We start from the raw sequence: 16,736 nt of genomic DNA on the forward strand, positions 1-16,736 counted from the left end.
ATTTAATGGTAAGATTTGCTTCATTTTAGGAGATAAAGTCGAGGAACTATTGTTCATTTTAGGTGGCTCATGTGTCCAGGGATGGAAATTGGGTTTGACTATCATCTAACTAGATTTATTCCGTTTGGTATAGAACAGCGATGGGAACACCATTGTCTGACTGAGTGTCTCGATATGTTATGATGGATTTTTTGTACATTGATTAATATATTTACCTTTTTCCCCTAAAAAAACTAAGACCTTTTTAGTAGATGTAAAATACTACTTCCTCAGTTTTTTTTGTTGTTCCGTTTTCCTTGAGCACACATGCCAATGCACTATTTTAAACCTGTATATCTCTAATTATCAATAAGCGAAAATTTTAAAAAGTTGATATTATGAAAATATACATTGAGATGAATCTAACAAGATTTCACATGACTATATTTTTCCTTAAGTACAATTCACTAATTAAACATAGTCAAATTAAAGTTACACATGTGACTAGTGTCAAAAGTCAAAACAGGTCATCTAAAAAAATCGGAGGCAGTATTATCTTATTGATCGCAACTACTTAATTTATCAACTTACCAAAAGCAGCTAGTGCATGTAGGGGTGTAAGCAGACTGCAAAAAGTCCAGAGTCCAATCTAGTCCAGCCCAAACTTGTAGGACTGGACTGAATTTTTTTGGACTGGACTCGGACTCAAATTTTTGAGTACAAATATATTCGGACTGGATTTGGACTCACCCCTATAGAGTCCAGTAAGTCCAATTCAGTCCAAAAATATTTATGTGTATAATGTATATTTAATATTTATATTTATAATGTACACTTATTTTATATTTATCTCTATTATATAAGGGAAGAGGGGATGGAGTTATGGTGTCCCCGAATGAAGAAACTATTTTACTCCCCTTTCCACTCTAAATTACAGATTTACTTACAAACCAAAGGGGGTTCAAACAAAAATACCGAAAATAATATTATAATAATCACTCACAAAGTCAACTAAAATCATAGGATTGCATAATTTACGTTATACAAATCACTCAAATGAGGAAACTTTAGAAAAACTTAAAAATTCACTTATAAACTACAACTAATATACTACAACTTCAATACATTCTCACAAAAACATTAACAAAAATTTGACTTGAAAATCAAAGTGTCCACTTTCTAGACAATCTATGAAGTAGTGTAGTTAATTCAAAAATCGACTAAAAATTTATAATATTAGAAATCATAAATAAATTCAATAAAATTTCTATTTTGTTCATAGAATTTAACTTCAAAAAGTAAAAAAAAAAAAAAAAAGATTAGTGAGAGAATTAAGTGACAAAAACTAAACCAATCAAATTTAGCAACTAAAAACAAGTATACTTCATATTTCTATTTTGTTCATAGAATTTAAATTCGAAGAAAAAAAATAAAATAATAATAATCGGACTGGACTAGACTAGACTGGATTTGGACTCAAGAAAAAATTATCGAATTGGACTCAAAAAATATTTGAATCGAACTTGAACTCAATATCTCGAGTCCAAAAAATTTTGCGCTTAATTTGAATTTGACAAAATCCAAACCACTCATAGCCCTAAGTGCATGTGCATGAGCCACAACTTATAATAGTACTACTTGTTACCAACCTCTGAATCATAAACCTCAGCCTAATGTACTGACATGACATGACATGAATCCAGAATCTACATGAAGCTTTAAATTACATCTACTGAAATGTGCTTTGAATTACATCTACAGAAATGAAGCTATAAATGCATCAAGGAAGATAAGGAAATTGCCCATCACCATTGAAAAGCATCTCTTGTCTTTAGTCTTTACCCCCACCAGAAAAGGGCGAAATGAGAAAATCTACCTTTTTTTCTTTTTGACGTTGAAATTTTATTAATTTTCAAGGAATCAGAAGGAACTTTTTTCTAAAAGGAATTTTCTTTTATATATGTAATGATTAATAAATATTCAGTTCCAATTCACTTTTAGGCATGTTCTCTTCGACATAAAACAATCGAACTAAACTGAAATAAGTAATAATATGTGAAAGTAAAAGTATTGTCAAGAACGAAACTGAAATGAACTAAACTGAAAATAAGGTGGAGAAAACATGTCTTTATATTTGGTTCATTGAAGTATAACTTTAGATCCTTAAAAAAAAAGTTAAGATGATCGAAATTTATGTAAAGAGGCAGAAGGGTATTAAGATCCTCTCAATAAATTTTCTTCCTTTCTTATCCCTAGAATGTGACAATTAAATTAAAATGAAATGTTTTTCAAAAAGAAAACACCTATATCCCCCCTCTATGCAATCATAAAAAGATGGAGAGTGTTGTAAGTTGTAACTAGGTGATAACATCACACCCTTATGAATAGTTTTTTTTTTTTTACATCAGAAAAATGTGCATTAAGTAAAAAACAGAATAATATCCTAATGCTAAAAAACAAACTAATGAACATAAAGAAATTAAACTGAGCTGGACTCGCTCTTACACAACAACTACAAAACCATAAATAACTTAAACTATAGTAAAAATACTCGATCTGGTGGATGAAGCTTCTTTTGGGGGATGATGAGCGCTAGAACCCTGCTGAAAGCAGTGGGAGGAGAAGGATGATTTCACGAGCGGGGTAACCAAGGAACAGCGAGATTATGAACTCGCAACGGGACCAATTCCAGGTCGAGTTTCTTGAAAGAGTCATATTCGTGTGTGACTTAATACCTTTTTGGAAGGGTATTTTTCGAGACCTCTCCATCATGGAGAAGCTCAAATGAGTTGACGCGCTATAAACCCAATTGACAAATTGGGGAGCCGTCTTCAGATACCGTTTTATCAAGGCAATGATAAATGAAATCATTACCAAGCGAGATTGAAATCTAACCAAGGTTAGATCTCGAAAAACAATCCGATTATGAAAACCGGATAAACCAAACCCCAAACATGAAATTTCTAACCCTTACCAACCACCTAGACAGACGGATTTAACAAACACCACCACCATACTAATCAGCAACAGAATGCTAATCCAACCAAAAACTCAACAACGAAAAACAGTTAAGTAAATGTGAAGGGGAACACACTTCCAAGATCCAAAGCAACACCAGGTGAAAGGGGTGAAAAGCACAACCACCGTGAGAAATTGCCTACACAACACTAAAAGGGATGGGGAGGGGAAAGCCTGGTACCTTGACGTTTTTCCTGATACTACACTCAGGGGGGATGGGGATGAGAAAGACCGGTACCTTGACGTTTTCCCTGATACTACACTCAGGGGGGATGGGGATGAGAAAGCCCGGTACCTTGACGTTTTCCCTGATACTACACTCAGGGGGGATGGGGATGAGAAAGCCCGGTACCTTGACGTTTTCCCTGATACTATACTCAGGGGGGATGGGGAGGAGAAAGCCCGGTACCTTGAGGTTTTTCCTGATACTACACTCGGGGGGGAAGGGGGCCCGAAACTTATAACTAAGGGGAGGGGGAGGCCCAAAACTAATAACTAAGGGGAGGGGGAGAAACACCTAACCACGAAATAGGGGAGAGGGAGAGGGGGAGCCCAAACTAAACTAACTCACGATGGTCAGTGGAGACGGCGGAGACAGGTCTGGAGCAAAGGTTGGTGGCTTGAGGGAGAAGCTGCGACCGGAAAGCAAGGCGACGAGCGACGAAAAAACGACCAAAAAAAATACCCGACGAGACCAATGGAAACATAGGCGACGAGGCTGAAGGGCGAATGCTATGAAAATCGATGGAAAACCGATAGAAAAGGAAAAGAAAAGAACGATAGAACTCGCCGGAGACCCGCCGAAAACCTGCGCGGTGCCGGATCTCCGTTGAGTTATAGGGTTAGGCGTGTTCTTTGTAGAGAGAAGGTAGAGGATGAAAATTTAGGGAGAGAAAGGCTTGAGTTTGTTAGTTACCTTAGGAATAGTTATTGAAGTTTGATTAAGTTCAATAATTTTAAAACAATTTTGGTAGCTAACCTTTAACATTTAAACAGTAAGTATAACAAATAATAATTTCCATTACAATTACAGTTCTCATAACAACTACTTTTGCTGAACATGACATAACCACATTCACGAGCTTACTACATATTCTTGTTGGAATTAAATCCAACTAAACCCGACCAAACCAAACATTATTATATATTTCTGTTTATTTATTGTCAAATACATTCAATACCGTATATAGTAAAGAATTGTGAAAATTAGATATATTTTTTGAAAAAGAGATATTAAGACAAACTAACAAGATCACCCATGAATATGTTTAGTTTCCCTTATAATTAGTATCAAATAAGGTCAAATTTTCGTCAACTAAGAGACTAGAATAGAAATTGAAATATATAAATGATTTCATAAATTCTTACTATATCAGCTTCTTTGAAGTGGAGATAACAAAGGCCCTATTTGACATTTAGCGGATAGTTGTGAGCTGTTAGCTGATTATATTAGACTATTAGCTAATAACTGATAGCTTATTGTATTAGCTAATAGCTGATAGTTGATTGTATTAGCTAATAGTTGACAGTTGATTGTATTAGATGATTTGACTTGATGCTTGTATATATGTGTTTGGTAAGTAGCTGATAGCTGATTGTTACATAATTGTATGAAATGACCAATAAGGACATGTGTATAATCAATTGTTGTACCTTTGATTATTTATTAACTAGTTATTAAGTTCGGACAATGCCCCGAGTAAGGAAAATTTTCATTTATTAATATTATACTTTAAGATAATAACATTAAATATCATTCAGTCTAGTGGTTAAAAGTTTAGTATATAAACTTGAAGTCGTGAGATCAAATCCTATATAACATGGATTAAAACACCCTTAAGGAGAGCGCAAGGTGGCTCCGTTCTTTGTTTAGGAACACCTTTTAATATATTAGTATAGATAGATGTAAGACATAAATATAATTGGCCAACTCATTCCCAAACCTCTAATATCAAAAAGCTCCCCACCCTAACTTTTTCAAAAAAGAACTTTTTGAGCCCAATCAACTACTTCTTCCGAATCGTTTTAAATAATGCAACAATGAAATATTTTATATCTCACAGAAGAATATCCCTTTGTTGCATTTAAAACGAAACGGATGAAGTAATTGAAACCTATCTTTACCAAATACTCAAACTAAAGGATCGCCTACTCAAATCCTCTAATACGATTCAAACCTCTCTTAATCAAACCAGACAAACCTTCTTTATAGTTTTTTATTTTTTAATAAGCATTAAGCAGAGTCTGTTGCAGAACAGTGAGAAGTATCAGACTGAATAGAATAAATAAGTCCTACCAACCACTAATCCATTGCCAAAAACACCAAATAATCCCACTATCAGTTAAGCAATCAGATTAAATTAAAAAAGAACCGTCTTAAACTCTTAACACCATCTTTCCCTCTCAAAAGCAGCAAAAGTATGAGGGATCCACTTCTTTAAAAAGAAAGTTTTACTCCACTTCATTTTCACTTCAACTATGCAAAACTCATACAAAAAAGCTATGCAAAAACTTTAATACAATCACATTTTGTAGAAATATTTAAGTTACACAAACAACAAATATTATGCCGACAGTTGGATAAAAAGAAGAAGACAAAACCAAAGCCTCAGCTATAACACTTCAAAAAACCAACGAAGATTTCTCTGGCTACTGTTTTTTTTGCAGTCATATTTTTCAGAAATAATGGAGAAGAAAGAACCCATTATTAGAAAATTGCTCATTTTTTCTGCTCTACCAATTTTCATTCTTTTGTTATTCTTCATTCATCATCAACAGCCATTTTCTATTTATCCAGGTAAATTTTTTCTGGGTTTTTTTTTCTAAATTATATTTCCTGTAAATTTTATATTATATTATCATTAAAGATTGGATTTTTTGCTGAAATTAAGGGCAAGAAATTTTTGGGAGTAGGAGAAATGGGCTTTTTTATGAAGAAATAGATTTAATCAAGCTACATTTGAAACTCAGAAGACTTGTTAGAGGTAAGTAATTAGTAATTAGTGTATTTAATCACTAATTTTTCTCTGTTTTATCTAATCTTTTTTATGTCCACCTTTAATAATTAATTTGTTATATTGCTTTTTTCTCTCATCATTCTCATATTTTTGGCTTCATGATTTGTACTTGAAAGTCTCTCATTATGTCATCTAAATAATTGTATTTGATTATGGGTTACTTTTGTTCAATCTTTTGAGAATTTACTAGCAATTTACCACAATTCTCAACTTTTTTAATGAAAAAAAGGAAAAAATTGTCAAAAAAAGTTTCCCTATAAAAAGTTTCTTAAGAAAAGAATAAAAAGCAAGAAACTTTCATCATTTCATCCAATTTAGTGAAAAAATTTACAATACCCATCTCATAAATTTAAATTTTAATACTACCTCCGTTTTATATTATTTGCAACAATTTGACATAAAGTGTGTGAGTAGAAAATGTCTAATCGTTGCAAATAATATCGTACAAATTATGAAACATTTGGTAAAACATGGCTGCAAATGAACCAGAATGTTTCATTTCATTGGATATATTAGACAGTTTGTGTTCAAAATAAATTATGGCACATTTGTCGGGGTAGAGATGACAGTGAAAAAATATTTAGAAAATTGTGTTGATTTCTAGATTTACTTAACAAATGATTATTTCAAGATGCCTAGTTGAAGAGTATCAAATTTTAGAGACCAATTAAATTTGTTTTTAAGAAGCTTTAAGCATGTGCCATGTTAGTTTCGTACATAATTCAAGTTTTTTTGTCCACACGTCTGAATTATTATTTTTCCTTATGTAGGTAGAGCCATTGTCGTCACTGTCCAGTTGTATGTGTTAGCATTATAATCTCTGAATTAGCAATCATTATAATCTACTGTATTTCCCTTCTAAGCCAAACTTGTTAATTATTTTAATAAAATAGTCCTGAGTCATCCATTTCCTATTCAACTGATTTTGACTTATCGAGAGTGATCTTTTACTTTATCTAAACTCGCAACTTATTGGAACTTATTCTCCTATGTACGTATGATAGTAAATTAGTTAAAATAACATGAACACAATCGTGCCTACGTTGTGTTTTTACTTTCAGTTCTATGTTAGTTATTCGATCCGTTCCAATGTAATAGGCCACATTCTAGATTTAGTACTATGTTAATCTTAAACATAATGGTGGAGAAGAGTTATGGATATTGTAGCTAATACATCAAATAAGATGTTCTTATATTAAACTAGATCTGTATTAAAAAATCAAAATTTTGTTTGTGATTGTTGTATGGATATTTACATTTGTCAATATTTCAGCAAACTGTGTACAAGTGTGGAGAATGATTGTGTTAACCTGATTAGGTTAATCCTGGCATTCAATATATATAGTGTTTACAATACATACCTATGACTAGTAAAAGACCATTCTACCCTTCACATATAACGTTACTCTAATAAACTGATCAAACGTTTTCTTTTCTGGAATGGAGTTTAATCAACTGTTACATGATCAAGCAGGGAAAGATGTAGCTGAGTTTGAATCCAGGGGATTTGCTTATGATGTTGATAACTTTACTGAAGTATGTGTAATAAGCAAACCAATTATATATGACGAGCAATCTTTAACTGTTTTTGTACCCTCCAATGATGAAAACGGGCTTACTGAAATGATGGTTAAGCCATATCCACGAAGAGAGGATCCGAGTGCCATGGAACAGGTTGCACCAGTGCATATAATCAGTGGAAACTTCAGCAGTATCAACCCTCCAGCTTGTCAGATTACACATAATGTACCTGCTTTGTTTTTCTCATTTGCCGGATTTGCAGAGAACCCGTTTCATGCTTTCAATGAGATCATTATCCCATTGTTCCTCACCAGTCGCCATTTTGAATCTAGGGTGCAGTTTGTCCTCACAGATTTCAGAGGACGGTGGTATTGGAAATATACTCAGTTCTTACAGAAGCTGTCCTCCTTTGAGAATATTGGTATGGATGCAAGTAAAAAGGTTCATTGTTTTCCTGCTGCTGTTGTTGGGCTCAGGTATTATCTTTCTTCAATTATAAGTAGTTTTCCATGTAGTTGTGCAATTTAATTCATGGCTAAAAATCATCCTGTAACGCGAAAATTCTGATTTTAGGTCTTATGTAGTTATGTATTTATCTCCTTTTAGTTGCTCTGGAGTAGTTCAAGTGGGGTTATTTGATGTCATAAATTTGTTTCCTAAACTCTAGAGGTGTCAAAAACTGGGCCGACCCACGGGTGAACCCGCATGCGACCCAGACCCAACCTGTTCCGAGCCGAGAGTGGTCGGTTGGAAAGCCGACCCATTCCGACCCAGTGTTCACCCGTGCCCAGTTTAACCCGTGGAATTAGTAACCCAACCTGAGTTGGGCCGACCCAGTTGTACCCGTACCCAGTTGCACCCGTGAATAACGACCCAGACCCAACCTGATTCCGACCCAAAATGACCCGCACCCAACTTCACCCGCCAATGACCCAGTTAAACCCACCCAGTTATCACCCAACCCAGTTATCACCCAACCCAGTTACCACCCAACCCAGTTGTGACCCAACCCAGCTATCACCGACCCAGTTGTGACCCAACCCAGCTATCACCGACCCAGTTGTGACCCAACCCAGCTATCACCGACCCAGTTGTGACCCAACCCAGCTATCACCGACCCAGTTGTGACCCAACCCAGCTATCACCGACCCAGTTGTGACCCAACCCAGCTATCACCGACCCAGTTGTGACCCAACCCAGCTATCACCGACCCAGTTGTGACCCAACCCAGCTATCACCGACCCAGTTGTGACCCAACCCAATTATTAATTGTTAAGTATGAAATGCATTAATGTGTGATTATTTAAGTAATGAAATAGACGGATTTATAGTATGCTTTGATTATTGTTAAAACTGTGTAATAACATCGATGATCAATCGTATGATCATTTGATGGTTTTGACTTTTGATTAATGTCGAAGACAATCAATCTTAATATCTTATGATCAATTTGATTTATGTCGCTAAGCTAACTAACAAACTGTTTAAGTTTAATAGTCTATTGACTCTAATATTATAAGTTTATAATCAATAATCCTTATGGTTGTTAATTGTTACATGTTAGTTGTTACTTGTTACTTGAATACTTATGCAATCATCAATAAGAATAACTAAATAAGTGAATAACTAATAGAGTAATAGGCGATACTTAGGCAATAGGCCAACTTTATGATAATTTGATTTATGTCAACCTTAACAGCTTAACTGAACGAAATTCGATCAATGTTTCATCCTCTACTGATACAATGACATGATTATTATTTCATACTGATTATAGACCATGATCTACTTTCATAGCTTCAATATTTCATCTTCATCCTTTAGTGATATAGTGTATGATTATGTATAATCTTCTGAACGATCATATGACATATTCGATTAAGTGATTAACAATGATGATTATTACTTGTTGAGTTGTTCCATGATCGATGAAAAGTCGAACAATTTTATAATTACAAATTAATTAAGATGCTTTCATTAATGTTTTAACGTCAACCTAATTCTTTAATTCTAACTCTTTTTGTTGCTATATAGTAACTGATTCAGATTTCAGACAAAAGAGTAAGTAAGTCACTAACTAACAAAATGTTTAAGTTTAATAGTTTATTAACACTAACACTATAAGTCTATAACTCTATAATCAATAATCCTTAGAGCTGTCAGTTTGGTTAAAGAACTGCTGGTTGAACTGAACAAACTGAAATTTAAACTGAATTAAACTGAACTGGGAGTAACTGTAACTGAAATCAACTGAAAAATGCTAAACTGAAACTGAAATAAACTGTAAATGAAAAACCAAAACTGAACTGCAACTGAACTGAAACAAACTGTAACTGAAAATAACTGTGAAAAACTGAAAAGTTGATCAATCAACTGAACTGAACTGAATATTTAACTGAATTAACTGAACTGATTCAAACTGAAACTGAAACTGAACTGAACTGAAACTGATTCAAACTGAACTTTTTTAAACTGATTTTTAATTGTACACGAACCGAATTCACATATTAGCCAAATTCATGATAGTACCTCCAATTCACATAGAAACACAGAAAATGAACTCACACTGTGTCAGCCTTTAATATACTTGAGCATCAAAATGAAGCGTTGCCCATGCTTTAATTTTCAACGCTCAAAATTGGGAGATAAATTATATTTTGACGCTAGGTTTGTCGCTCTATTAGCATCGCCCCAAGGCTAGGACGTCTAAATATCATATTGTGTCCCCACTCCCCCATACTAGGAAGCATGTGCCATGAAATCTATATTTGTTGCCCATCTTGAGGCGTCACATTCATACACTACATTCATACACAATTTTTTTTACCAAACAAGCGATAACCCTTCTGAAAAGGCGAAAACCATGTTTGAAGGCTTGTGTTTGGTAAAATTACCCGAAAAATTGACTTGTGGTTAATTAAAAGTTCAAGAAATATGGATTGAAAAGTTTAAAAACTAGCTATGCTGGGAGAAAATCACTATTTTCCTCGAGCCCCCATTCGAACGGCCAACAGAGAAAGACAACACCTCCTGTAGCTCCGGACTTTCCCCAGCGAGACCTTCACTGCCTCGCATAACACCTCCCCCATCCATCTTGCCACCATCATTCACCTACTCACTTCCATCTACAGACCCCTCCTCCTCCCTCGCTTGCTTTTGTACCACCTCGAGCTCCCTCTCGTACCTGTCCAGTCGGCCCGATGTGATCATAGTGGCCATTGGACTCGGACTCCGCATCGGTGACAACAAAGCCACCCCCTTCATCCCTCTTAGCACTTAGCAGCCCCCTTACTTCCATCACCATCCTTCATCAAAGATGAAACCTTTGAACCATTCGGCTCCACCGTTTTACACACAAACGGTTCACCAACATCTTCATTTCCTCCTCAAAAAAACTTTCATCATTTTGACTCCGACGTCCAATTTTTAGAAAAGCTTAATACTTGCTAAATACTACTTCACCTTTTCTTTCTTCCATTGTTGCAAGCAAAAGAATAATGGCTATACGGCTATACCATCGAAATTACTGTTAAATACACTATTACTGCGTTATCCCATTCATTTTTAGGAGAAAAAATCAAACAAAAATAACAAGACATGTAAATCTGAACAAAAAAATACTAACAAAAAATTGAAAAATATAAACATGAACTCTAAGAAAACTAGAGTTATCCTAATATTTAGATCTAACACTAAGCATTATATCAAGTATATAAACAATGAGATTTTCATATTTTTGGTATTTCTTCTTGAATCTTGCGATTTTGACTAGAGATCTTCAACTTTACTTGAGTTATGGCATAAAGAACCCATTTCACAACCCTTGCTCTACCTATGGTGGTTCCCTCCCCTGTCCCGTGTTTCTCTCTCCTCTGGTTCGTGGTTCGTTCTGGCTTGCTGCTGCATCGAGAATCATGTCACTGGCGTCGCGTTGCTCCTGTTCAGCCTCGTCGACTCGCCGTCACCACTCGCCGGAGGCCCGAACTCCCCTCCCCTGTTCTTGCTCTCGCGGCCGCTGTTATTGGGTTTTGATTATAAAAGTGTTCGATGGTTGATTATGTAAACATATGAAGGTAGGAGATAGAGAAACTGAGAGGTTGAGAGTGAGAGATGAGAGAGAAAATAGATCTGAGATTCAATGGTGTGCGTGTAGAAGGAAGAGAAATGAGGAAAATGAAGAGGGGGGTTGTGAGGAACGACTATGAGAGAAAAGAGGGAGGGTTTAGGGATAGGGAGGGATTCAATGGTTGGATTTTGATTTTTTAAAATCAATGGTCTTAATTCATAATCCATGACATTCTTTTTTGACCAATGAGAATTGAGAATATCCAATCACATGGATTGCTAACTTAATCAATGGTTGGATTTTTATCTTTCTAAAATCAATGGCCTAAACTACTAATAAACTAATATTGTATTTTGATATTATTTTGATTTGAGTATTGTAAATTTCTAAAACTAATATTATTAGTTTAGTAACTTTAAAAATTAGTAGTGTTATTATAACTTAATAGAAATTATAAACTTTCAAAATTAAATTAATCTACGGTTATTTCTTCTATTAAGGACTAATTTATTAGGAACTATGTGAACATGTTACATGCGGTGATTAGGGATGAATTTAATGCTAACATGTAAGACGTAACACAATAACAGTTAACCTACTACTACTACTTGTGAAGGTCTTACATTAATACTTAAGTTATTGGTTATAAACTTATATTAATCTACGGTTATTTCTTCCATATATTAAGGTAGATTTCTTATAACCTTACTTATACAATTATTTACTATTACTCAGCTACAATTTGATTGTATTCAGTTAAGTGAACTTATATAAGTCATAACAAGCCTTAATCAGTACTAGACCTTAGCTTATAGTATACTACATATACGAATTTTCGCTTTTCATATTAGTATCTTACTGATAAGCAATAAGGTTTACTACGACATAGTAACAATAATTAACTACTTGTTTCAATTCAATTAGATGATTTGGGTTTCGAAATGAATTTAACTTAAAGATATTACTTAACTTACATTGATACATTTGTTGATATTATCCAATATCCATTATCTTAAACGAACTTACGCCATCTTGAATTAGCTAATCGACTTACATCGATACATCGATCTAATCCAATATTAACTTGTTTCAGTTAAAAATAGATGTTTTGAGTTTCAATATGAATTTAACTTAGAGACGATTAACTTAAATGAAGCATTGTTATATTGAACCAATCTACTGAGTTATACTGTTCTTACATCTGTTTGAATTATACGCTTTCGGTTCCGAAATGAATTCATCTTAAAGATGATTAACTTAAGTAGAGTACTGTTATTATCTTGAATTAAACTTAGGGTACTGTTAAAGTAGATGTTTTGAGTTTCAATATGAATTTAACTTAGAGACGATTAACTTAAATGGAGTATTATTGTTATATTGAACCAATCTACTGAGTTCCATTGTTCTACATTTGTTGCAACAAATTTTAACTGATATGGATTCAACCGTTGGTTGGTTTAACTGTTTGGTTAAAACTGATTTAAACTGCAACTGAACTGAACTGAAAATGGAAAGGAAAAAAACTGAATTAAACTGAACTGAAAAGTTTGTTAACTGAACTGAACTGTTGATTATTTCAACTGATACAAACTGAACTGATATCAACTGAACTGTTTGGTTATAACCATAACTGAACTGTTGAACTGAATTGACACCTCTAATAATCCTTATGGTTGTTTGTTGTTAGCTGTTACTTGTTATATGTTAGTTGTTACTTGTTACTTGAATACATATGCAATCATGAATAAGAATAACTAAATAACTGAATAACTAATAAGCGATACTTACTAGTTACTACTTAGTAACTTAGTCAATAGGCCAATTGCCAATAGCCAATAATGGTGAATGACCCAATAATATAAGTATAATTTATAAGTCTTATTGTAGTAACATTTCAAATTAATAATAATAATATAAGTATCAAACTATTAATGATTTAATGAATTATTCCGACCAAAGTTATTCCGATATCGATTCCGACCCAAGTAACCCGAAAACCAATTTCTTCCGACCCAAGTCATTCCGAAACCCGATTTCTTCCGACCAAAGTTATTCCTATATCGATTTCTTCCGACCCAAGTAACCCGAAAGCCGATTTCTTCCGACCCAAGTCATTCCGAAACCCGATTTCTTCCGACCCAAGTTATTCCGAATTCCGATATCGATTTCTTCCGACCCAAGTAACCCGAAAGCCGTTTTCTTCCGACCCAAGTCATTCCGAAACCCGATTTCTTCCGACCCAAGTCATTCCGATATCGATTTCTTCCGACCCAAGTAACCCGAAAGCCGATTTCTTCCGACCCAAGTCATTCCGAAACCCGATTTCTTCCGACCCAAGTCATTCCGAAAGCCGATTTCTTCCGACCCAAGTTATTCCGAAAGCCGATTTCTTCCGACCCAAGTCATTCCGAAAGCCGATTTCGACCGACTTCACCTTATTCCATTCTGACCCAAATTCACCCAACCCAGATACCGGCCGACCCAGTCTCACCCGACCCATTTCCGACCCAGTTCCGAGATCCTCTCACCCAGTTTCACCCGACCCAAGTTCACCCGACCCACCCAGTTCCGACCCATGACACGGTGTCACCCAGATTATTCCGACCCAAATCATTCCGACCCAGCCTGGGTCAACCCAAACCCAGCCAGTGACCCAGATTGACACCTCTACTAAACTCAATCTACCTCAGTACCTCCAGCTTCTGTTTTTGAAGTATCATAAACCTTGTGGTAAGCTAAGTTACTTGGACTTTGCATTTTCCCTTAGATACCTCTGTTGGAACCTTGGAATTCCGACATGGGTTTGGACAATTCGACTCTTCATCCTGGGCCAAAATCATGGAACTTTTTTTGTAAAAAAACCGAATCAGACACTTAGATACATACTTGTGTCCTACGTGTACCTGAGTCCAAAGAAATACAGATGATAACTGATGAGTAGACTATCATAAGTTGTACAATGCTATACTCATGTTCTCAAGTATGGTCTCTAATGCTACTACTACCAGTCCATGTTGAACCTCATATATATTGTGCACATGTGAGTTGTCTCACGTTGGAGAAATAGGAGAGAAAGTACCACAATTTGCCAATTGGTTTTAGTATTGAACCTCATTTGGGTTTATATGTGGATCGAACTCTCCCATATATCAGTCTACCGCTATGGCTAATGCATAGAGATGTTACTGATCAATATAATTTTATTTCCTGCAGGTACCATGACAATCTTGCAGTAAACAGCAACGATGCGCCTTTAGGATATACGATGCAAGATGTCAGACAATTTCTGTGGAACACTTACCATGTGAAGGTAAAAACCAAGTTAAATCTCAAAAGGCCAAAAGTCCTCCTCATTTCTCGTCGATCATCAAGGATATTTCTCAATGAAAATGAGATGGTGAATATGATGGAAAAAGAGTTAGGCTTTCAAGTTTATAAAGCCTTGCCTAATGAAACAAAGAACTTGGAGAAATTTGCTCAAATTGTCAACTCATGTGACATCATGGTTGGGGCTCATGGTGCCGGGCTCACAAATGCATTGTTTCTGCCCACAGGTGCAGTGATGATTCAAATCGTTCCGTTAGGCTTAAACTGGGCTTCTGATCACTATTTTGGTGAGCCTGCCCCTGGCATTGGACTGAGGTACATTAGATACAAGGTTTGGCGCAACGAGACCTCGCTCTACGAAAAGTATGGTCCAGACCATCCTATTGTTTCTGATGCAGCTTCTATCTGGGCTAAAGGATATATGGCTGTGAAACAAGCCTATGTTGATGAACAGAGTTTTAGAATTAACCTAGACAGGTTTAAGGGAACCCTTCTTGAAGGTTTAAGGCTCATGGGTCAGTCAAATTCCTGAATTTGGAGGGTGTGTGCCTTAACATTTGTAAATGAAGCTCTATTGGTTATTATTTAAATGAATACTCTGGATGGGAACATTCCCATGTTCAGTGTTCTCAAAAGATTTTGGAGGATTGCAGCATACAATTACAGGATTTATGTAAATAGCAAGGTTTTGAATGCAGTGTTTTTCCACTGCCATAAGATTTGGCCTCATAAATATGTTGTCATATATTGTAATTGAACATTGTCATTGCTTTTTAAGAGGGTGAACATGACTTTATGAAAATTGTCATGATGTTTGTGTGAACTTTGTTGTTTATGATGAATGAACTTCCCCCTCTTTCATTTTTCTTCCACTAGATGTATAACGAAAAAATTAGAGTTGCAAACAGGTCGAGCCATGTTGAGTTTGAATCGTTTTTAATATATATAACCCAATCTAGTGAATAAATTATTCCCATCTAGTCAACCCATCATTAATAATTTGTGATATTATTAATTGTATAAATAATAGTGAATTACCACCATTCATTGAAGGAAAAAAAAAAGAGAATATATGGTGAAAACATATTTATGAGTAGGGATGTCAATTGGACGAGGCGCATGCGGAGGATGGTACATCCATACTCGCACCCGCATAAAATTCTCATCCCTATCCTCGTCCCATCACCCACACCCGATTCGTACTCGTGTTGTACCCACTTTATCCACGTTCCACCACTCACATGGTACTCGCATAATACCCACATTTCTATATTTTTTAAGATAAAATTATTAATAATATAAGTGTATAATAAAATTTTTAATAATAAATATGCGAGATGGGCGGGGGCAGGGAGGGTATATCATAAAATTCACACCCGCTCCACCACCCATTGCGGGTACGACATCCCCGCCAAACCTAAACCTATCCTCGCCCCCATTGTACGTGGATGGGGCGAGTCTCCTACTTGACCCACCCCACTGTCATCCCTATTTATGAGGCCAAATCTTATTCACATATTAATGATGCTCTTTTTTTTTTTTGAAACTGTTGGCATAATTTATATTCAATTCAGATAAATTCATATAAGATGCAATAAGCTTAGATAAGTTCTTTTATCAAAAAATAAGGATTAACACATTGACAAAATTCTAATAAGTTTGAATTTGGTTTAATAATTTCAGATAAACCAAACAAGTTGAAAAAAAAACATCCCGCTGAAAATATTACAATTCTTATTCACGAAAAGAACCACAAGTAAAATGTAAAACCTATAAAAAAGGTACACAATATCTAAAACTAAATTCCG

At 35.2% G+C, this 16,736-nt stretch overlaps 1 protein-coding gene across 1 annotated transcript; it reads left to right on the forward strand.

Moving 5' to 3' along the window:
* Positions 1 to 5,425: 5,425 nt before the first annotated feature.
* Positions 5,426 to 15,751, forward strand: LOC104891698 (xylan glycosyltransferase MUCI21). Its single transcript, XM_010677432.4, has 4 exons — positions 5,426 to 5,794; positions 5,889 to 5,981; positions 7,489 to 8,011; positions 14,815 to 15,751. Exons 1-4 carry the CDS (start codon positions 5,683 to 5,685, stop codon positions 15,458 to 15,460), a joined length of 1,374 nt encoding a protein of 457 aa, XP_010675734.2. The 5' UTR covers positions 5,426 to 5,682; the 3' UTR covers positions 15,461 to 15,751.
* The last annotated feature ends 985 nt before the right edge of the window (positions 15,752 to 16,736 follow it).

Source organism: Beta vulgaris, chromosome 4 (assembly GCF_026745355.1).
Source record: "Beta vulgaris subsp. vulgaris cultivar EL10 chromosome 4, EL10.2, whole genome shotgun sequence".
NCBI lineage: Eukaryota > Viridiplantae > Streptophyta > Magnoliopsida > Caryophyllales > Amaranthaceae > Beta > Beta vulgaris.

What these genes read in the sequence shown, in the direction of transcription:
- LOC104891698 (XM_010677432.4), top strand. Translation starts at nt 5,683, where the DNA reads ATGGAGAAGAAAGAACCCATTATTAGAAAATTGCTCATTTTTTCTGCT. An exon ending in GCCATTTTCTATTTATCCAG is followed by an intron (nt 5,795 to 5,888) that starts GTAAATTTTTTC and finishes GCTGAAATTAAG; the next exon opens with GGCAAGAAATTTTTGGGAGT. An exon ending in GCTGCTGTTGTTGGGCTCAG is followed by an intron (nt 8,012 to 14,814) that starts GTATTATCTTTC and finishes TATTTCCTGCAG; the next exon opens with GTACCATGACAATCTTGCAG.